General features: G+C 41.4%; 1 protein-coding gene across 2 annotated transcripts in view; it reads left to right on the top strand.

Annotated features, from left to right (window-relative positions):
- The window catches only part of usp44 (ubiquitin specific peptidase 44), a 65,256-nt gene that overhangs the window by 29,802 nt on the left and 11,701 nt on the right, over positions 1–23,753 (top strand). For both annotated transcript variants that reach the window (XR_011882989.1, XM_072241856.1), the window contains exon 3: positions 4,623–4,821. Coding sequence is in view for 1 of the 2 variants with exons in the window: in XM_072241856.1 (XP_072097957.1) it covers positions 4,623–4,821 (199 nt within the window). In the remaining variant the exon portion in view is untranslated. The remainder of the gene's footprint in view (positions 1–4,622; positions 4,822–23,753) is intronic.

Here is a 23,753-nt window from a genome sequence, read left to right as displayed (position 1 = left end):
GTTAAGAAAGCATACTGTGAAGAAAGGGTGCAGAGGAGATTTACAACAATGTTGCCTGGATTGGGGAGCATGCCTTATGAGAATAGGTTGAGTGAACTCGGCCTTTTTGCCTTGGAGTGACGGAGGATGAGAGGTGACCTGATAGAGGTGTATACAATGATGAGAGGCGATGATCGTGTAGATAGTCAGAGGCTTTTTCCCAGGGCTGAAATGGTTAGAATGAGAGAGCACAGTTTTAAGGTGCTTGGAAGTAGATACAGAGGAGATGTCAGGGTATGTTTTTTATGCAGAGAGTGGAGAGTGCGTGGAATGGGCTGCTGGCGACGGTGGTGGAGGTGGATACGATAGGGTCTTTTAAGCGACTTCTGGATGTGTACATGGAGCTCAGAAAAATAGACGACTATGGGTAACCCTAAGTAATTTCTAAGGTAAGGACATGTTCAGCACAGCTTTGTGGGCCTAAGGGTCTGTATCGTGCCGTAGGTTTTCTATGTTTCTATAAAAATCTTAACACGCTGCATAGCTGCATCAGTACATGAGTAACAAACAAGTGTAAGACAAAGCCTTCTTACCAGTAGCACATAAGTTCAAAGTCAGAAGTGACAGCAATCCCGAACTATCTCATATGTTCTAAAATCCCTAGCATTTCCTGTCGTAAACTTCTTTCGATCTACCCAATGCAAAGACACCACGTACTACGGTGATTGTAACTTTAACTCTTTATTAGCAAGTTACCAGAGAGAACCCTCCTTAAGCAATCTCTTGGACTGCTCCGGTGGTCTCTGGCTTCTGAAGCAAATACAGTGCTTTTTTTTTTTGATTATGAAGACACGCAGTCCTCTTTTATTGTCATTTAGTAATGCATGCATTAAGAAATTATACAATATTTCATACATATGTAATCACATACATAGATACAGGTGGGTTCACGCCCTTAGTTTCTGGACAGATGAGTATTGTTTTACTTATCAGCCATAAGTTGTTCGTGTAACAGCTTAACTACCCTTATGTCTGGGAACAGCCAGGCATAAGCTTACCCCTCAGAGCTTCCCACCCTTGAAACAGGCATTCCTTATAATGCTTATCTAGCAAGCGCTATGTTTCTTACAGCAGTTAATCAAACAATGGTACAAGTTGTTCTTAAGCAAGGACTGAAGTTACATGAGTCGCATACCAAGAATAATATCACCTGCTCAGCTTATCTTGTGAGAAACACTTGTGCTTCTATGATTTTTGTTAAGCTATGACCCTTACAAAATAGCCAGGGTGACAAGAGGCCTGTGAGATGCTAACTTCTTAACATTGTTATATTCCAACCCCAAGCATTTTGGATGAGCGGTACTCAACCTGTATTTTTTTTTAAATATTGCAGGGGTACCTGCTCTCATCACCTCAGGCAACTTGTTCTAGATTACGAAAAATTATTTATCAAACCTCTAAAATTCACTGCCCCTTAACTTGAACTCTGACTTTGCCCTTCACCATTATCAGAAAATAGCAGTTCTTTTTTGAATGACTCCCACTGAATCCCTGTAGACTTACCTGCAAGTGACCGCTCCAAGTTCCCTTCTAACAGGTCTTGTCATTTTATTACTGGAACAACATTTCAGCGTCCTGATTCAGGATATTCATTTCCAGTCCATCCTTGATCTTCTCCATGCTGACAACAAAATTTGAAGTGTATGGTCACCATCTCCAAAATGCTTACACTCCCTCCATTTGCCTACATGCCAAAAGGTTAGATCCAGTGCTGCCCCTTCCCTTTGAGCCATCTGAATTGGCTCAAAGCTTTCTTGCATGTGTTTTAACTAATCTGTCATAGTAAACTTTTCCCACCAAGGTAATCCCACATAATTTCGGGCAAGTTGAAAACACCTGTTATTAATTTTTAAGCACATGTACGGAAAGCTTACAAGTGAATGACAGTTTATAAAACTGTATCTTAACAACATAAGAATAGATTGCGAGCTCTTAAACTCTTCACAATTATTTCAAATATAAAGTTGCAGTTTATCAAAGGACCTGTAGTGAGCACTAATTGTGTACATACATTTGAAAATTGTCCTGTTTTAAGGAGGTTCATTAGAAAGTCAAATACTTGAGTATAGCAGTATTTTTAAGAGTAAAATAAAATTTCTATAAATTACATTACTTCATATCTTACAAAGTAAGGTTTGTCTTTTAAAGGTGAAGTGACATGTCATTGTAAGGCTGGAACATACAATGGATCATAAAAATTACACATCTTCATACTACTTGATGAAGGTGAAAAGCAATTGCTTTAAACCAAGGGAGGTGAATCAATGGAAATCAGAATCACTTTATTGCCAGCATATGAAACATACCAGGATTGGTTGTGGTTTGGTGTCAAGCATAAACACAGGAGTATTTCATAACAGACAACACAATAGCAACCAACAATTTCCAGGACGGTAGTGCAAACAGCCATGAGTGATGAACAATTAGCAGAACAGTCATGTGCAAATGTCAGTATTCAAACTTAAATGTGAACCTCTGAACAGACTCAATTATCAACTGAACAGGAAGAGCAGGAAAGGCCATTTTACAGATGCTGTGCAGGGACAGTTAAGATATTACACCTGAGTGAGTTTTGGTGATCAGACGAACACCTACGGGAAACAAGTTTTGGAGGTTACGTGTAGACCTGGTGGTGATAGACTTGTGGCAATTTTGTGGAGAAGTGACTGGTACGGTGGGTGGAGTCAGCAGTAATTTTCTCCACTCTTCTTCTCTCTGGCAATGAACGGGTCTTTTATTGTCAGTAGCTGACAGCCAAAGATCTTTACTGAGTGGATCACTTGCTGCAACCTGGACTTTGAGAGGGAGGAGACAGCAGGAAAAACGGTGATAGAAGTGGTCACAACACTCTCAGTGAGGGCTGAGTATAAATTCATCAGGATATGCCCTGAGATGTTATGTTTCCAAAGCTGGCGTAGGGAAAACAATCTCTGCTGGGCTTTCCTAGTGATGAGTGTAATGAGCTTGACCCACCTCAGTGTATTGATAATAATAGTTTGTTGGAATTTGAATGACTCAACCACAGACACAGCCTGACCATCATTTTCCAGCAGGGGACAGGTTGGGGGCTGTCGGCGGATGTCAATCCTAGTGTGCATTGTCTAGGTAGCATTAAGCTGCAAGCTGTTACAAGCACACCATGCTACAAGACTGTCTACCCCTCTCTGATAGCAGGTCACATCATTATTAGAGACGTGACCAACTACAGTTATGTCATCTGATTGTAATGGATTTGTCTGTGAAGATGGTCATTTGTATAATGTGAGAACAGGAGGGGTGTACGAACATAGCCCTGGAGATTCTGTGCTTATAGACACTGGATCAGACAAGTAGGAGTTCAGCCTTGTGTACTGCTTCTTTCCTGTCGGGAAATTCGTAATCCATTGGCATACTGTAGTGTACAGCTAGCATTGCCACAGCTGGGGAGACAAAGTTGTTGGGTACATTTAAAGCACAGTTTTTGATTAGTAAGGATGTTAAAGATTATGCGGAGAAGGCAGGACAATGGGGTTGAGAAGGGTAATAAATCAGCCAGGATGAAATGGTGGAACAGACTCGATGGGCCACGTGGCCTAATTCTGCTCCAATTCATTGTGGTCTGATGGTCTTTATTCACTTTGTCAAAGTTTGCAAATAGCAGCAATTAGTGAATATGCAGAAGCATTGGTTGAAGAAAATGAGTGAAACCAGTTTGAAAGTGCCTGTCACTTGTACATCCATTAACTGCACTTTGACGAATCTTTCAAATAATCCTCTTGGTATGCTGAAAGGAGAAAGTGTTCTTTATTCTAAAGCTCAGCCTGCCCCTGAGAGTTACGCATGTCCAGTTAACTGCAGTAGATGAAGCAAGTCTGCAGACAGGCCCCTCACCAGCCGTGGTATCAGTTTCCCATAGTGTTTTTTTACTGTGCTGAGGTATGCTAATGTGGTTGGGATTATTGGTATGGCCGTTCTGGTAGTATTCCTACAGATCTGTGCAGTAATGCCTACGGAACTTCTTGATGGTCTTTCTCATCCTGTAAAACATTAAAGTTACTTGAGGGTGTTTACACTGTCATGCAGCAGGGTGGTAAATAATGACTTGCTAAAGGGCACTGCTTTTTTTTCTTTAAGGCATTCCCTGTAATAGAATAAAGCGTATTCCATTACAGAGGCTCCCCTGGTATATTTACACGTATATCTTTAAGGAATTTCCTGTTACACACAACAGCTCAAGCAATAGCTGCTATTGATTTCCTTGTATGAATATAGGTACCACTACTTGTCATTATTTTAAGTATTTTCTATGCAGTCAACCCATAAATATTTTAAGTTTTTAACATCAGTTAGTTTCCTACATTTTCAAAACTGGGAAATATGTTGTCATTTCAGATATTAACCATAAAAAAATTATCTTTTGCCATTTTTAATTTACGTTCAGCCAGCTTCATGGTAATACTCTTTAAATGGATGGACTGCCAAGTTTCTGTTGACGCAAAATTTATTTCATCCATTTGGGATCCTCTTTTACTTAATTAACTGGGAGTGAATCAAGTGAGGTTGAAGTTGCCAATTAAATAATTAACTCATATCCTTTGAAACAGGTTACATGCCTTACTTGCGACAACAAATCCAACACAATTGAATCCTTCTGGGACCTTTCTCTAGAATTTCCTGAAAGATACCACTGCAATGGAAAAGAAGATGCTTCCCAATATCCTTGCTTGTTGACAGAAATGTTAGCAAAATTCACAGAGACTGAGGCCTTGGAAGGGAAAATTTATGCCTGTGACCAATGCAACAGTAAGTAAAGAATTGCAATGTGATTGCACATTGCACAAGGATTTAAGCATTGATTTAATATTAAAGAACAATGATTTTCTTTTAAATTTGCACCTCACTTGTATAAAAAATTGTTAATACACTCAGACTCCGCTTAATGCTGAGGATGCGGTCCTCAGAGGTGGAGTGCTATGTAAATCAGCGCTAAATGAGGTCATTATAATATTGCGTACATGGCCATGTGTGCCTCAAACCCAAGATGTATGATGTATTGTTTTATGTATACACAGTAACTCGTGGAGTAACAAACATGCATATAGGCCTAACCTGTGTATCAGTGGAGTAGCAAAATATCGCAGCAGCAGAGGGAAGTGGGTGGTGGTTACATCTTGGAGGAGGGATCAGGCTGGAGGTCTTCCTCTAACTTGGCTTCTTCTTCAAGTAAGCATCGAGATTTGAATGTTTTTTTCTTAAGTTTCCTCTCATGAAGCAGTTATCAGAAGCAGGAAATCACGTCGAGAACACTTCTCTTTGCCTTATTGCCTCACTCCCAGTCAGGGTCATTATCGATGATAATTGCAAATTTCAAAGAGGCAGCAACATCAACCTGACACTCACCAGCTTCCAAATGCCATATCACTTGCAGTTTCACATCCATGCTAATTTTTTTCTTGGACATCTTTGATGTACAACTCTCACTGGAAGTTGCAGGCTGTCTTCCAGACATCATGGGTAAAAAAAAAATTGGCAAGGAGCAAGAATGCTTACACACAAGGGAGAGGCAGAGCGTGAACTAATGTGATGGGCTGTGAGTGGCTTAGAGTGTATGTAAAGCGCTGCCATTGGTTGATTGAATGTTTACTGTAATGGCAGCCACTCGAAAAATTTTAAGTATTGTTTGGAATGAATTTTTGTCATTTTTAAAAATTTCAATAAAGAATTGGTTAACTGTGTTGCAATGAATCAGCACTATGCGGGGTATCGTTATGCTGGGTTTCTGTGTCTATGCCAAGAGCATTTTTTAAGCTTTGAACTTTGTTTAATTTACATTCTGATTTCTCTTATATTCCTCTTGCCTACCTGACTTTGTTGAAAAGCTGTCAAAATCTCGGATTTTCATTCTGATTGACAGTCTAATTGAAGGAAGTTACTGTTCAATAGTATAGTTGTCAACCCAATGTTGCTTGCATATCAAAGAATGTTTCACAGAAACTGAGTAAAAAGACCAACTGTCCATGTCTGTACTTCTACTCCTGCCTAATTCTTTCAAAATAATCCTATTTCTTATTCCCTTGTTTACTTATCCAAGCTTACTATTAAATTCATTCATACTCAGGTTTCACATTATACTGCAGTCTGTGTTTCTTTCTATTGATTCCTTGAAGGTATCTTCCATTCTCAGTTTTTGCACGCACTTGCTCCATTGAAACATGAACTAATTTTAAAGATCTCTTCAGGACAGCTCTCTGCCTTCTTTCTCCAACAGAATAGTGACCCAGGTTGTTTATATTGTTTTGTGCATGCATTTAATAAAACTATATTTGGAGGTTCTGGGTATAAAGACCAGCATTTATTGTTCATTCAGCCTGTTGTGTTTGCTCCACTATTAGGTCATGGCTGATTCTTTTCTTTCCCTCTCAACTCCGTTGTCCTTCCGTCTTCCTGTAATGTTTTGACACTTTTATTAGTCAAGAAATTATCAACCTTTGCTTTAAATATAGTAATGACATCTATGTCAATAAATCCAGTCATCTATGGCAATAAATTCCACAGATTCACCACCCTCTGGATAAAGAAATTACTCCTCATCTGTTCTAAAGGGTTGTCCTTCTATTTTGAGCCTGTGCCCTCTGGTCTTAGACTCTGCCACTATAGGAAACATCCTTTCCATGCCCACTCTATCTAGGCCTTGATTTGGTAGGTTTCAATGACATTTCTATGACATTTTTTTCCTTCTCTTCTCTCTCCCGCCCCCCCATTTCCGCTAAACTCCAGCGAGTACTGGGCCAGAACTATCAAACTGTCCTCCTACGTTAACCCCTTTGATTTCTGGGATCATTCTCATGAACCTCCTGGATGATCTCCAATTCCAGCACATCCTTTCTTAGATATGGAGCTCAAAACTGTTCACATTACTCCGAGTTGGTCTGACCTGTGCTTATAAAGTCTCAGCATTACATTCTTGCCTTTATATTCTCATCCTTTGCAATCAAATGCTAATTTACTTTCCTTACTACTGTCTAAATCTGTAAACTAACATTTAAGAAATCATGCCCTAGGACTCCCAAGTTCTTTTGCACTTCAGATTTCTGAATTTTCTCCCAGCTTCGAATATAGTCTACGCCTTTATTCCCTCTACCATATACTTTCCTCAACTGCATTTCATCTGCCTTTTCTTTTTGCCCGTTCTCCTTATCTGCCCAAGACTCTGTGCTTCATCAGCACTACCTGGCCCTTTCAGCTACCATTGTCTGCAGATTTGTTCACAAAGCCATCAATTCCGTCATCCAGATCATTAATATATAACCCGAAAACTCTGACCCCTGCAGAACACCACTAGTCCCCAGCAGCCAGCCAGAATAAGCCCTTTATTCCCACTCATTACTTTCTGCCAATCAGCCAACCTTCTATCCATCTAATATCTTTCTTGTAATAGCACTGGCTCTTGTTTAACTGCCTCATGTGCAGCATCTTGTCAAAGGCCTGTGAAAATTCAAGTAACCAACATCCACTGATTCTCTTGTTTATTTTGGTTGTTCTTTCCTCAAAGAATTCCAACAGATTTGTCAGACAAGGTTTCCCCTTTAAGGAAACTATGCTGACTTTAGTCTATTTTATTGTGTGCCTTGAAGTACCTCACAACCTTATCCTTCAGAATACATTTTCTTGCAAACATATTCAGTAAATCCAAGAACTATAATAGAATCAATGAAACAAGGCGGACAGACAACTATTGTGCAAAAGACAACAAACTGCAAATACAAAAGGGAGAAAAAAAGTAAGAAGTCAATATGGCAAACATGCGATGAAGAATCCTTGAAAGTGAGTCCATAGGTTGTGGTAACGGTTCAGTGTTGGAGCAAGTGAAATTCAATGAAGTTATCCCCACTGCTTCCAAAGCCTGATTTTTGAGGGATAGTAACTGTTCCTGAACCAGACAGTGAGAGTCCTGAGGCTTCTGTCCTTTCTTCCTGATGGCAGCAGCGAGAAGAGAACATCACCCTGGTGGTGGGGATCCCTGAATATGGATGCTGCTTTCCTGTGATAGTGCTCCATATAGCTGTGCTCAGTGGAGGGGAGGGCATTACCTGTGATGAACTGGCCCATATCCACTACATTTTGTAGAACACCCTCCACCATTGGTCCCCCAATGAAGACTGAATTATGCACCTCTGGTTTCGTCCTTCTGAAATCAATAATCAGCTCCTTGGTGTTGCTGACATTGAGTAAGAGGTTGTTGTTATGATACCACTCAGCCAACTTTTCATTCTCCCTCCTTTATGCTGATTCGTTGGCCAAATCAAAGGTGCTGACAAGAGTCAGAAAGTAAGCAAACTTAAATATAGCATTGGAGTTGTTCTTAGCCAAATGGTCATCAATATAAAGTGATTAGAGCAGGGGGCTAAATACGCAACCGTGTGCACTTGTACTGATAGAAATTGTGGAAGAGATTTTGTTGCCAATGCAAACTGTCTGGGGTTTGCAAGTAAGGAAATCGAGGATCCAATTGCACAAGGAGGTATTGAGGCCAAGGTCCCCCTTTAAATGTCACTCCACTCTTTAAGAAGGGGTGGAGCTTTCCTCCCTTAAAGAGAGGAGTGACATAGCATGGTGCTTTCCTGATCTACAGTCTTTCTAACAAAGTATCTTCCTCCGTGCAGATCGATAGTTTTCCAGCAGTTAACCCAATGATTGTAAAAGAACAGCAGGATACTTCCAAGTTTCTGAATGAGACCAATGTTTTAGAAATGTTTCAGTCAGTATTGGGGCAAAGCACAGAACAGACTCTGCCCTTACCAAAATTTTTTTTGTCTTGGGGACCATTTTTCTAAGAGATGCAATGTACTTTTTGGTGTTGCTCAGGGAAGTTGCCTTGGTTGCCTTCCCTTCTCCATATTCATACTCCTTTAGCAGACATCATTAGCCAGCATAAACTTGATTTCCACAGGTATGCAGATGACACAGAATTCTTTATCTCAATTGAAGCTGTCAATGATTACACCCTATCTTCTCTGAATTCTGGTATGGCTGTGATAAACAAATGGATGAACAATAATTTGTTAAAATTATTAACAAGTTTCACAACACATACCGGTGATAATAAACCTGATTCTGATTCTAAAAATAAATGCAGGAAAACTGAAATGCTTTCAGTTGGTCGTAAATCCAAAAGAGAGAAACCTCTTTATAAACTTGGGAAGTTATCGCCACCTGTAAAATCAGAAGTAATAAGCCTGGGTGCTATTGATTTAGATTTAAATTTTAAGTCCCAAATGAAGTGACCAAAGCAGCATTTTTACACTTAAAGAAATATGTTAAAGGTACGTCCCTTTCTATCACGCAATGATGCTGAAAAACTAATTCATGCCCTTTTATTGAACAGACTGGATTACTGGAGAGCACTTTTTGCTGGCTTTCCAAAGCAATCTATCGGCAGACTTCAATACATTCAGAATGCTGCTGTTAGACTTTTAACTAAAACCAGGATAAGGAAGCATGTCACTCCCATCCTAACTACTCTGCTTTAGCTTCCTGTATCTTTTAGAATTGATTTTAAAGTTCTTCTATTTGTTTTTAAAGCTCTGTGGTCTGGGACCGAGTGCATCACAGAATCACTTTTTTATAATCTTGCTGAAACTCCCAGGTCTTTTTTTGCTGGTCTCTTAAATTTAAACAATCTTCCTCAAAAGATAATTGGCAGATCAGTTTTTTTCAACTACATTGTTAAACTGTGGAACTCAGTACCTGAAACTATTAGGGGTGCCAACTCAGTTGGCACTTACACACCAGGTGAAAACCTATTTGTTTAACCTTGTGTTTTATTTTCATGTTAGCACCTTATCCCATTGTGAAGCACCTTGAACGACATGATTTGTGTGAGAAATTCTCTGTAATAAGATATTATGAAATTAGGATGGTATGTGAGTAGGAAGGAACTTGCAGCTATTAATGAGATATTATGAAGTTAGGATGGTATGTGAGTAGGAAGGAACTTGCAGTTATTACTGTAAAACAAACCCTGTGGCCCACCAACTGTAATCCTGCAGGAGCTCAAGGTGTCAGGCGGAACCTGTTGAGAGAAATGGACAGTTGATGTATTTCAGGTTGAGATCCTTCATTTAGAGCCAGACTTGTCTCTCCTTTAGCCCACCATTTTGTGTTGGCTATCAAGTATCTATCTTTACTAATTCCATTGTCCACTTTTTATGTCTTGGTGTTTCAATATCTAAATGCTGCTTTACTGCTGTGAGATCATTTGCCATCACCGCACCCTCTATCATTGTGTTCCACATTTCAAGGGAGGAAATATTCTTTTTCAGATCTCCTATAAAACTTCTACCCCTTGCTGTAAACCTATTATTATTCAGATTATAGCCATCTCTGTTAAGGGGAAAAAGTTATTGCTATTTATCCTATTTCTGCCCATGCTAATTGTATTACTTAGTCAAGTACTTCTTTTGCTTTCTCTGCATTAAGGAAAAGAATTCACTCTACCGTCATCCTGGTAAATCCTTTCTGTACCTTCTCCTGAGCAGTTGCATTATTGAAAAGTGCAGTGACCTGAGCTGTACTCAGTAGACTAGCTGTGATCTAAGTGTTTTGTAACCTCTCAGTTTTCCTTTAAGTTATTTGCTCTGACTAATGAAGGCAAGTATCTTGTATCTTGTTCTGCTATCTTCGGGGATCCTTGGACTTGTATGCCAAGATCTCTGTTTGTACTTTCAAGTTCTCTCTCTTCATACTTCCTATGGTTCTACTAGTCATACTTATTTAGCCCTTCTAGTCCTCCTAAAATTCATATTTTTCAGATTTAAATTCTGTCTGTGTCCATTTTATCAACTGATCGATATAGTTATGTAACCAAAGACAATCCTCACTATCACACACCATCAATCTCATGTCTTGCCCTGGATCCCATGAGCTGTTATCTTTTAGACCTGTCTCCCACATAGAAACTCACGAAGGCCTTGCGAAAGTCCATGCAGATTACATCAGCCAGTCCATACTCAAGTGACACAATTTGTCACTTCCTGGAAATATAATGATTGTCAAACAAGATTTCTCAGCATGACTTTGTGATACTTGATATATTTCTGCCTTCCAGAGTGCACATTAATCCTATACCTCAAGTTTTTGAGATACAGTAAGAGGTTTTTAAGAAGCTGTTAGATAGGTACATGAATATGATGAGAATAAAGGGTTGTGGACTACATGCAAACAGAATGGATTAGTTTATTTAATTCAGCAGAATATTGTGGACTGGAGAGACTGTTCCTGTACTGTTCTGTTTTTCAATAATTTCCCAACCACTGATGCTGAAAACAACTAGCTTGTGGTTCCTTGATTTATGCTTGCTGTCCTTATTACTATATACTCTGACTTCCAGAGTATAGGGATTTATCTGCCTTTTTAAGCCATCACAGCCCTTTTGATCCCTTCTCTGAATTTTTCAACTACATTATTCTCCATTATGAATAAACATGAGGAGTATTTCAGGTGACAACTAGATCCTGCTAATCTAGTTTGCCAGTGCTATTTTGTGCTCCTTCATTGCCCTATTAATTAGCTATATATTCAATCAGAAAAAATCATTTAATTTGGGATCCTGCTTAGCACAAACATTGTGGACCCATTTTTATTCGACTGCTCCTTTATAGGGCTCAAAGGACCAAAGAATGAAGCTCAAAGAAACAATTCTGCCATCAGTAAGCCTTTCACACCAAGGAGATTCTAGTTAATAACAGGGAACTTGAAATTCAAAACTACTATTACCCTGTTAGAATGCAAAATATTGAAGAGTACAGCACAGGAACAGGCCATATGGCCTACTATGTTATGCCAAACCAGCTAAAAAGTAAATCAAACACCCAAACATTAATCCTTCCTACCTACACCATGTCCATAGCCCATCATCTTCCTTACATCCAAACATCTCTTAAAAGCCTCTAAAGTATTTGCCGGTACTGCCATACCAGGCATCCACAACTCTGAGTGAAAAAAAAACTTACCCAGCACATCCCCCTTGAACCTCCTCCCTCTCACCTTCAATGCATACACTCTGGTATTAGACATTTCAACCCTGTCTGTCCACTCTGCATCTCATAATCTTCTAAACCTCTATCAGATCTCCCTTCAGCCTCCAGTGCCCCAGAGAAAACAACCCAAGTTTGTCCAGCTTCTCGTGATGGCACTTGCCTTCTAAACCAGGCAGCATCCTGGTAAACCCCTTCTGCACCCTCTCTAAGGCCTCAATATTCTTCCTATAGTGTGGCGATCAGAACTTTATGCAGTGCTCCAGATGTGGCCTAACCAGAGTTTTAGAAAGTCGCAGCATAACCTCCCTGACTTTCGTAGTCAATGGCTTGCCTAATGGAAGCAAGCATTCCATAAGCCGCCTTAACCACCTTAATCAACTTGTGCAGCTACTTTCAAGGAGCTATGAATTTGGATTTCAAAATCTCTGCTTAGCAATGCTATTAAGAACCTTGCCATTAACAGTGTACTGACTCCTTGCACTTGCCGTACCAGTGTGCAACACCACATTTATCTGGGTTAAACTTCATCTGCCATTTCTCAGCCCATATCTGCAACTGATCTACATCGCACTGTATTCTTTTCCAGTCTTCTACACTATCCACAACTCCACCAATCGTGGTATCATCCACAAATTTACTAACCCACTCATTGATATTTTCCTCCAGCTCATTTATATATGTCACAAACAGCAGAGGTCTGGGCACAGATCCCTGTGGAACTCCACTATTTACAGATCTCCAGCTTATGATATGATTATGAAGACACATGTCCTCTTTTATTGTCATTTAGTAATGCATGCATTAAGAAATGATACATTATTTCCTCCGGTGTGATATCACAAAACACAGGACAAACCAAGACTGAAAAAACTGTCAAAACCACATAATTATAACATATAGTTACAAACAGTGTAACAATACCACAACTTGATGAAGTCCGTAAGCACAGTAAAGTTCAAAGTTTCTCAAGTGTCCTACATCTCATGCAGACGGGAGAAGGAAGAAAAACTCTCCCTGCCATGCCGACCACAGTCCAACTCTGAGTCATCCGAAAACTTCAAGCTCTGATCAGGTCTCCGACACCGAGTACTGAGCGCCATCTCTGTCCGAGCGATTCGACCTCCATCTCGTTCGCCAAAAGCAGGCAAGGCCGGGGATTTTGAGGCCTACCCTCTGAAAGATTCACGACCACACAGTAACGACAGCAGCAAACGGGCGTTTCAGAAATGTCGGCAGATGTTCCTCTGTGCTTTCACGTCCATTCTCCATCAAATCAGAATTGTCCACGGCCCCTACTTAACAGATACGATATCATTTTTCACTGGAGGGCTGCGCACGCGCGGCGCGTTGCCATCTTCCCCTCCCGTCATAGAATAAGTCCCTTCAACCATTATCCTCTGTCTTCTATGCACAAGCCAGTTCTGCATCCAAACAGCCAATTCGCCGTGGGCCCTATGCATCTTAATCTTCTGGATGAGCCTCCCATGAGGGACTTAGTTAAACACTTTACTGAAATTCATATAGACAACACCAGTGCCCCGACCCTCATCAGTCTCTCTCGTTACCTTGTCAAAAAACTCAATCAGGTTGATAAGGCGCGACCTGCCACTCACAAAACCATGCTGTCTCTCCCTAATTAGGCCATAGGTTACCAAATGCTCACGTATCCTATCCCTAAGAATTTTATCCAGAAATTTCCCTACAACTGACACAAGACTCACTGGTCTATAGTTCCCAGGATTTCCCCTTGTTCCCTTCTTAAACAGAGGTACAATATTAGCCAGTCCTCCGGGACCTTGCCTGTGCCTACAGAGGACACAAAGATACTGGTCAAGGGCCCAGCAGTCTCGTCTCTTGCCCCTTTCAATAACCTGGGGTAAATCCCATCAGGCCCTGGGGACAGCCACCTTAATACTCCTTAGGAGGCCTAACACTTCCTCCAAATGCCCTAATGTATTTATACACTCAGCACTAATTTTCTGGTTCTCCATATCCTTTACCTTGGTAAGTACTGAAACAAAGTACTCATTAAATACCTCACTTGCATTCTCTGCATCCAAACAAATGTTCCCCCCTTTATCCTTAAGTGATCCCACCCTCTCCCTAGGTATCCTCTTGCTCTTGATGTGTGTATAGAATGTCCTGGGATTCACCTTAATCCTACTTGCCAAGGGCTATTCCTGACCCCTTCTGGCTTTCCTAATTGCCTTCTTTAGTTCTTTTCTGACTTATTTATATTCCTTGTGCTTCATTTAATCCTGACTTCCACAGCTTTACATTTTTTACTTTTTTCTTGACTGAATTCATCACCTCCGGACATCCAAGGTTCTCTTATCTTTCCATCCCTGTCCTTCCTTCTAACAGGAACATACCTTTCCTGTACTCTGTGCAATTGATCTTTAAACACCCTCCATATGTCTGATGTAGACTTGCCAGAGAAAAGGTCTTCCCAATTAATGTTTCTTAGTTCCTGCCTAATGCCCTCGTAATTTTCCTTACTCCAATTTAAAACTCTCCCACAGGACCATACCTATCCTTATCTATATCTGTTCTGAAAGTTAAGGAGTTGTGCTGACTGTTTCCTAACTCTTCACCTACTGAAGGGTTAGTAATCTGCCTCCCCCTGCCCCATAACCCAACACTTGGTCCGGAACGACCCCTTCTCTCATTAAATTACATATTGATTTAAGAAACCTTGGATACACTAAACAAATTTAGCCCTATCTAAACCCCCTTACAATAAGGAGGTCCCTGTTTATATTAGGAAGTTGAAATCCCTCATGATAACAACCTTATTATTTTTACACATTTCTGTAATCTGATTACATGACTGTTCCTCAATGTCCCCGTGTCTATTTGGGGGGGGAGGGTGTCTGTAGTACAATCCCATTAGTGTGATTGCACACTTCCTGTTCCTGAATTCCACCCAAATGGGGGGGGGGGGGTCTCAGTGTCTGACCCCTCCATTATGTCTCCTCTGAGTGCAGCTGTGATATTGTCTCTGATTTGTAGTGCAACTCCACCTCTTCCTCACTTTTATCTCCTCTTCTATCTTTTCTAAAACTTCAAAAACCTGGTACATTAATCACCCATTCCTGCCCCCCTCTCTACCAAGTTTCAATAATGTCTACCGCATCGTTGTTCCATGTATCGATCCATGCTCTAGGTTCATCACCCTTCCCCATAATACTCCTAACATTATATAATATGCACACTTCAAGCTGTTATACCTGTTATTTCGATTTTTGCCTTTCAATACTTTCCCTGACATCTATCTTCTGGTCTGATTCTTCCCTTACTGACCTGGGGCTCTGGTTCCCAGTCCCTTGCAAAACTAGTTTAAATGCTCCTGAGTAGCATGATATTGGTTCTCCTCCCGTTCGTGTATAGACCGCCCCTCTTGTTCCCCAGAAAAGGCTCCAATGATCCAAGAACTTGAAACCCTGTCCCCTGCACCATGTCTGCAGCTGCTCATTCATCAGTGCTGTCACCCAATTTCTACCTGCACTAGCCCGTGGCACAAATTGAATTGAATTGACTTTATTTCTTACATCCTTCACATACATTACGTCTCCGTCTAAATGTGCAATCATAGTAATTTATAATAATTAGAACAGTCAATGTAATATATAGAGTTCACTCAAGTCAGTGTGAGTTAATCAGTCTGATGGCCTGGTGGAAGAAGCTGTCCCGGAGCCCGTCGGTCCTGGAGATTACATCCTTGGAGGTCCTTCTCTTCAGCCTCTTTACTAACCCTATATACTCACTGTGTAGGACCTCTTCCCCTTTACTGCCTATGTCATTGGTGCCAATATGCACCATGACCTTTGGCTGTTTCCTCCTCCTTGAGAATATCCTGCAGCTGCTCCGATACATGATGGACCCTAGCACCCAGGAGGCAACAGACCATCCTGGTGTCGCTTTTGCTGCCACAGAATCTCCTTTTTGTACGCCTAACTATCGAGTTCCCTATCACAGGGGTCCCCAACCTTTTTTGCACTGCGGACCGGTTTGATATTGACAATATTCTTGCGGACTGGCCGACCCGGTTGGGGGGGGAGGGGGGGGTTGCCAACGGACAAGAGTAGCAGTCAAATACGTTGTGTTTACCCCGAGAAAGACTACAATGACCATGAAGCCTTGCACGGACACCAGTGCGCATGCGTGTACCTGCTGATTTTTTTTCTACAAATCGTTCTTGGCGATTCTGTTCGGGGGGGTGTTAATCACGACTGGAATATAGGTGATAAGTGGCTAATACACTCAATTTTGTTTCTAAAAGGGTTTATCTAACAAATTTAATATTAAACACACCGCATATTTTCCTCGCATGAATATAGTGATAAGTCAATTGTCAGGGGAGGACAGGGGAACTTGAAGTAAGTCTTGAACAAACTTCCAGTAGAAGTGGTAGAGGCAGGTTCGATATTATCATTTAAAGAAAAATTAGATAGGTATATGGACTGGAAAGGAATGGAGGGTTCTGGGCTGAGTGCAGGTCAGTGGGACTAGGTGAGAGTAGCGTTCGGCACAGACTAGAAGGGCCGAGATCGCCTATTTTCATGCTGTAATTGTTATATGGTTATATAAGTCAATAGCATCATGACGTTTTAAGTAAAGTTTGGATATTAAACACACAGCACCTATTTTCCCCGTATGAACATATAAAATCATTGCAACACACCAATATCGCTGAATCAGTGGGAGCCCTGGGCTTGTTTCCCTGCAACAACACGGTCCTATCGAAGGGTGATGGGAGACAGCGATACTCGAAGGGGGTTCCTTATGTCCAGTCTATTCCGCAATTTAGTTTTCATTGCAGAGATATGTTGGAAATGGAAGCAATGTTTTCAGTGCTTTCGTGGTTATCTCAGGATATTTAGCCTTGACTTTGATCCAGAATGCCGGCAGAGATATATCAAACATACTTTTCAGCCCGCCATCATTTGCAAGCTCGAGGAGTTGATCTTCTTCCCACGCTGACATGGATGACGCGTGGGTAATGACCTCACGTGCGTTCAAGTTCCAACAGTGGGCGTGACAGGGAATGAGGAAAGGTACAGCTGACTCATATCGCCAAATCGTATTGTTTCCTCGCGGCCTGGTAGCACAAGCTTTGCGGCCCGGCACTGGTCCGCAGCCCGGTGGTCAGGGACCACTGCCCTATAACTACCAGATTGCCTGTCTTTACCTTTCCCTATTGAGCCTCAGCTGGCCGCAGTGCCACCAGCCTGGCTGCTGCTACCATAAACTGATAGGTCATTTCCCCAGCAGTATCCCAGGGGGTATACTTGTTGCTGAAGGGAATGGCCATAGGGGAACCCTGCAATGACAACTTAATCCCCTTAGCTCTCCTGGTGTCGCCCATCTACTGTCTGAAGGCTGTACTCTGTGTGTGACTACCACTTCAAAAGTCTCGTCTTTCTCCTCAGCCCAATGATCCTGAGTACTTCCAACTCCTGGACCCCAATCAGTCAGGCACTGAAGTTGGGTGCACTTCCCGCAGATAGAGTCATGAGGGAAACCGTCAGTTATCCTGAATTCCCACATCTGACAGGAGGAGCATTCCATCCTGATTACTCTACACCAAAAAAGAAAAAAGATTGCCTCTCCTTAACTGTGCCTTCTCATATTCATGCTGAAGCTTGTTAAGCCAAAGCCTTCAAACGCTTATCACCGGCACACTCTGCCAATGACCGCTTCACTTGAGCCTACCCTCTTCTATTTGTAGCTGAGGTTAGGCCGCTGATGCCAACACTTCCTGTGCCTGCGTGGCCCAAATAGACTGGCCTTGCCCTAATCCGTTCCTTTTATCCTCCTCTCTCTCTCCCCTCTCCAATTTCCGTAGGGCCCTGACACTGACGTGTGCTCGTCTCACCCGAGCCGTTGAAAAAATTAATTTTATATTTCTGTGATTTACTTGTATATCTGCCCTCTGCCTCTTGTTGCCTGTTAGTAAGCCTTTAGTATGCCCCAGGAAAAGTGATTGCCCCCTTTGAAGAACCTGTTATATTTCTCCTGCATTCCTTAGTGCTGTAATGGAGTCATTGATTATTCCAATTTTTACATCAAATTAAGTTATGCCATGCCCCGTTTTTCTTTCTCCCACTGTTGTGCCTGAAAATTCTAACCCTGGAATACTGACTTTGCAGTCCTGCTTCTTTCACTCAAGTCTCTGTGGTAACAAGATCATATTCCAGTCTGGCATTCAATGCCGTCAGTTCATTTAACTTGCTTGTCAGAGTCCTTGTCTTAATGTAGACTCAGTTCAGCCTCACATTCATTCCATATGCCTTTTGAATCTATATCTGTTCTTCCCATTGGACTTATTTGGGTTTTCTACTACACTCATCCCCCACTGTACTCCTATTCTCTGTCCTCCTGCCAAGTTTTCTGACTTGCTGGTATTCCTGTGCAGCAGCTGTTCTCCTTGAATGGTGGAGGTTTGCAGGTTTGAGAGACGATTCTCGAGTAACTGCATTGCAATTTGTAAATAGTGCTATGTGCAGTAATGGTGGAGGGTATAAATATTCAGGGTGTGTGATAGCTTACCAACCAAGAGAGCTGCTTTCTCCTGATGATTTCTACCAGTTCCTCTATTTACCTTGAGGTTGTTCTGATAATTAGACTTTTGACAGACTATGACAGACTACCTTGCTGATATCTTCTGGAATTGTGGCTTCACCTCTGCCATAGTCAACAATCTCATCTATTGCCCACATCTCATCTATTTTCTTCACTTCTGGAAATAGAAGTGGCGAACCTCTCCCCTCCCAACACATCATCCTTTGCAGTTGCTGCTGCCTTAAATTCTACCACATATTTTTCCTTCCCTCTGCTCTAAGGATTTCAGATGTTTGCTTTTCATGGCTTTCTTATTTTATTTTTACGTATCTAGAGATATATCGCTGAATGGGCTCTTCCAGCCTTTTGAGCCACACCACCCCAGCAACTACAGACAACCCATTTAACCCTAACTGAATCACAGTACAATTTACAATGACCAGTTAACTTACCCAGTACCTCTTTGGTTTGTGAGAGGAAACCAGAGCACCTGAGGAAAACTGGGAGAGGCTACAGAGACTCCTTACAAAGGATATTGGAATCTGATACCCTGAGCTATTATAGTGTCACCCTAACCACCACACCCCGGTCCAGTCCTTCTGTTTGCTCCCCTCTCCTCTCCCAAGCCACTCCTTTTGTTATGTCACACAGGCCATGCCTATCGTTTTACCTGTTCCCTTCCCACCCTTCAGAGACTGAAACAGTGAAGCAGTGAATCTCTTGTACGTCTAATTTATATACTGCATTTGGTCTTCATGATTGTACAGTCTGTGTTCAATCTACAGGTTTGAATCAGTTCTCTCTTGCCTGTCACTTTAACTTCATCCCACTTAGACCAAGAGTAGACTCCTGCAGGTTATAGTAATGCCCACTGTAAGCTTGAGAAAGAATGCTTTTTCTATCTGGGCATGTTGCAGCATACTGATCACTGTCAAATTCTCCAACTTCAGATAACAAGATTTCACTTTCTTTATTGGAACTAGCCACTTCTGCTGTAAGTCGTCCTTTTGTGATATCGACTCAGTTTTCCTGTCTGTTAGCTGAGCCTAACCTGTCGGGTATGCCCTGCAGTCTTGCATTTCATATTTTCACGTTCCTTTCTCAGTTCCTTGCCCTATAATTGACCTCATTTCGTAGCATTTGCTGCTACTCTCCAACTGTCCCCATTATCCCATCAACCAGACGATCTTTACAAATTGCTGTATGTAAAGAGCAATCCTGTACTCACCCCTAATCTATCCGTCCCCTGTCATCTCTGTAATAAAGCAACATGTTTTGTTTTCCCCTCTCTCCCAGGCCTGAGGAAGTATTTTGAGGAAGTGATTTGAACTCTTAACTCCATTTCCCTTTCCACAGATGTTGCCTGACCTGCTGATTATTTCCAGCATTGTCTGATTTTGTTTCAGATTTCCTTCATCTGTAGTTTTCTGATTTTTCATTATTGGTTAGCAAAGCCCTTTGACAGTTATGACAGCACTGTATGTTACATAACTATTTTATGGAAGCTGACTAAGTACATGATAGAAAAGGAATTGAAGGATGCGATGAGAATGAAGTCAGAAGAGTTTGAAGCTATATTGTATTGAGCCTACTACTGAGCTTATTTGCACATTTTCTGTTAAGCAGGATTTCGCTTTCAGAAATCTTTATTTCAGCAACTGAGCTCTCATATATTTGATTATGAACTGTTTATGAAATTGTTTGGTGCAATTAAATTTTGAAGTACTTGTCCCTGAAATATCCAGTATTTTGTTTTATTAAAACCAATCTTAGTCTCGCAAACCCTGGGAGCCTAGAGTTTCAGCAATAGCTAAAAAAGCAGTGGTTAATGGCAACTGAGCAAAAGGAATTTTCTTCAGTGATTTTCAATGATTCCTACATGGCCTATCCTTGTCTGTTTTTGAAAGTGATCTTTTGCTATGGTTTACTTGTAGTCTCTGGGGAGCAAAACAGTAATAATTTTCAGTGAGAGTGTTTGGGCTCCAATACTTTTCATTGTCTCCCGTCCATCATTCCAGAAAACCATTCAAAACAGAGCTACTGAAACAGTCATCAGTTTTTGGGATATTGACACTGTCAAGGCCACAATTATCACCCACCCTTGATTGCCTAGAGTCAAAAAAGGCCTAGAATAAGAGAATAAGAAAGTAACATAGTAGGCTTTGTGGTTCTGTAATTTGCTCTGAGGTTCAGTACCATGAAGGTCCCAATATCTTTATCTGATCCCCATGTTTTCTATTTCTCTTTTGTTAAACTTAGTTTTGAATAGGTTTTGACTGAGTGGCTATAGTGCTGTTCTGTACATTCTAAATGCACGCAACAGTGTAATTCTCCCCCTTTCAGTCCTAAACGATGGCCCTTATTTTGACTCTGGTCCCTAGTTCTAGACTCCAGATGGTGGAAGTAGCCTTTTAAATCTCGTGCTTCAGTGGTATCACCTCTCTCTAGCTCCTGGGTTTAAAAACTGACAGAAGAGTAAGTTGTACTTAAGATAAATAAGTCACAGGTTCCAATGGAAACCATCCCAGGTTGCTCAGAGAGATGAGAAATTCTAGGGATATTACTGTAATCTTCCATTTGCGGGTGTCATTTGCACAAATTACACAGATCAGTTTGCCTTCAATAGTGGTGAAAGTACTAGAAAAATGTGATCTAGGATTGCATTGGTAAATGCATGAACAAGTGTAGATTAGTGAGAGAAAGGAATTATTTTGTTAAAGTCAAATTGTCTAACAGATGGAATTGAAATTGTGTGCATAGACTGGTTGGTAATGGGTTCTATTAATGTTGAAGGTGTGGAATAAAACAGGTCATGATAATATGAATAGAAATTGCTGAAACAAAGTAAAATCAAAAAAAACTACAGATAATTGAAATAGAAACTTCTGGAAATATTTGGCAGATTGGGTGGCATCTTGGAGAAATTCTGAACCAGGAAAGGTTGGGGGTAAAAATAGATATTTTCAGGGAAGGGATAGGATGGAGAGAACAGAAAGACAAAAGCTGAGAATCACGAGAGACTGACATGCATGATGTTAGAAGTGAATGAAAGCTTGTGAATTGCTGTGTGAATAGGAGGCAACAAATGAGAACAGGAACACAAAACTATGCTGGACCTGAGGTTGAGAATAGAGGAATTGCTGGAAATCTGAAATATGAGAATGCCAGAAAACTTTAGTGGATCAGGTCAAGCAGAGAGTGGATAGGTTCTGTTAATTTTCCCTGGAGTAGAGAAGCCTGAGAAGTGATCTGATGGAGGTAGAATAGATTGAGCAGGATCGGTTGGCCAATTAGTCAGAATCTCTTTCCCTTGATGGGGATGTCTAAAATGAGGCAAGGGTATATATAGGCTAGAGGCTTGGAGGACATCTGAGGAGGTTTTTTTTCACAAAGCGGTTGTAGTCTGGAATGCATTTCCTGAGGAGATGGAGGCAAGTATTCTCACATGTAAGAGGCATTTAGACAAGCCAATCGCCAAGTCTAAGAAGCAATAGACCAAATGTGGATAAATGGAATTGTTACAGCATAATGGTGAGTATGGGAATGATGTGTCAATGTCTGTGCTGCATGACTTTGATTCCAAATGAAATTTTGGTCTCATATTCTGTCCATCTAAAACCAAGTACTTAAATAGACCAAAACTGGGCATGTAAAATTTACAGGCACTCCCTGCACTAGTAGCAGCCCAAAGCTAGTATAATTGGTTGTTTTAAATCTGTGGCAGGTGCTGTTTATTGTTTGATTTGGGTTGGAGTGGGGATCTACTACCAGGACCAGCCTATTGGCTCAGGGTGTCTGACCCTCCAAGGGAGGAGTTGTAAAGTTTGATGGCCACAGGCAGGAATGACTTCCTATGACTCTCAGTGTTGCATCTCGGTAGAATGAGTCTCTGGCTGAATGTACTCCTGTGCCCAATCAGTCCATTATGTAGTGGATGGGAGACATTGTCCAAGATGGCATGCAACTTGGAGAGCATCCTGTTTTCCGACACCACAGTCAGAGAGTCCAGTTCCATCCCCACAACATCACTGGCCTTACAAATGAGTTTGTTATAAAAACCCAGCTATCTCACTAATGTTCTTCTGATTTGCCATTTCTGGCTTGTGTGACTCTAAGCCTATATTTGTAGTTAATTTCCACTCTTGTCTTCCACCTTAGTTCAGGGCAATTAGCAATAGGGAGATAGTGACTGGCATTATCAGTGGCATCCACATCCTGTTTCTAGTCTAAATCTTTTTCGCCTCAGTTCAGGTGCTGGTTGCCTGTCTTATTTTCTTTAGGTCACCAAAAGGAAAACAATGAAATAGTAATTTGTAGAATGGAAAGCAGTCAAGAATTCGTTCAGTTTAGATTCTGAAATCTTGGTTGAGGCCAAAATTTGAGACAAATTTTATTTAGGATCTGAGTCATGTAGCGTAGAACAGGCCCTTTAGCCTGCCTTGTCCATTCTGTCCACTAGGCTAATCTATAATGGTCTCACTGACACAGCTATTTTACCCATGCCTCATTTTAGACACTCCCATCAATTCGCACTCATAGTCTCAGTTGTTGCGTGGACCAAGGCCACCGTGCCACGGTGTCACATTTTACAGCTGCCCAGGGGAAGATTATGAGGTATTTTGTTTTGGCAGTTTTTACCATAGACCAGCTTGTATTGGCTTCACATGTGAACTCGGCTTCATTCATTTGGTGTTGAATATAGTGTGGAGTAGACTGTGCTACCAAACTCAAAGGTGGAGCAGAATTCCAATAAGCCAGCAGTGCGCTCAGTGGCACCGGCCTGTGGGTCCAAACAAAGGATACTTATATATCCTTTACAATTTTTACAATTGCAAAACACTGGATGTTAAGTATTGCAGCTCTACCACATCAGTGAGCTGGGCTTGTTATGTACTATGTTGCCTGCTACTGCCACCCAAGGAGGGAGGCATCAGAGGCGGTGCATATGATTGCCTTGTCATCACAAGACCCTGTTGAACATTGGTAATGTAGTCGGGTTCACTGGTTCATTGACGAGGCTAGCAGGGGAGCTGTATGGCCTCAGTTGTTGCGTGGGCCAGGCCCTCATGCCACACTGTCACTTGTAGCAGCCGCTCAGGAGGAGGTGCCAGAGGTGGTGGTGGAGGGAGCAGA

The sequence above is a fragment of the Mobula birostris genome, chromosome 23, assembly GCF_030028105.1.
Source record: "Mobula birostris isolate sMobBir1 chromosome 23, sMobBir1.hap1, whole genome shotgun sequence".
Lineage (NCBI taxonomy): Eukaryota > Metazoa > Chordata > Chondrichthyes > Myliobatiformes > Myliobatidae > Mobula > Mobula birostris.
The sequence above is the reverse complement of the archived record's forward strand: the minus strand, read 5'-3'. Positions and strand labels throughout refer to the sequence as shown.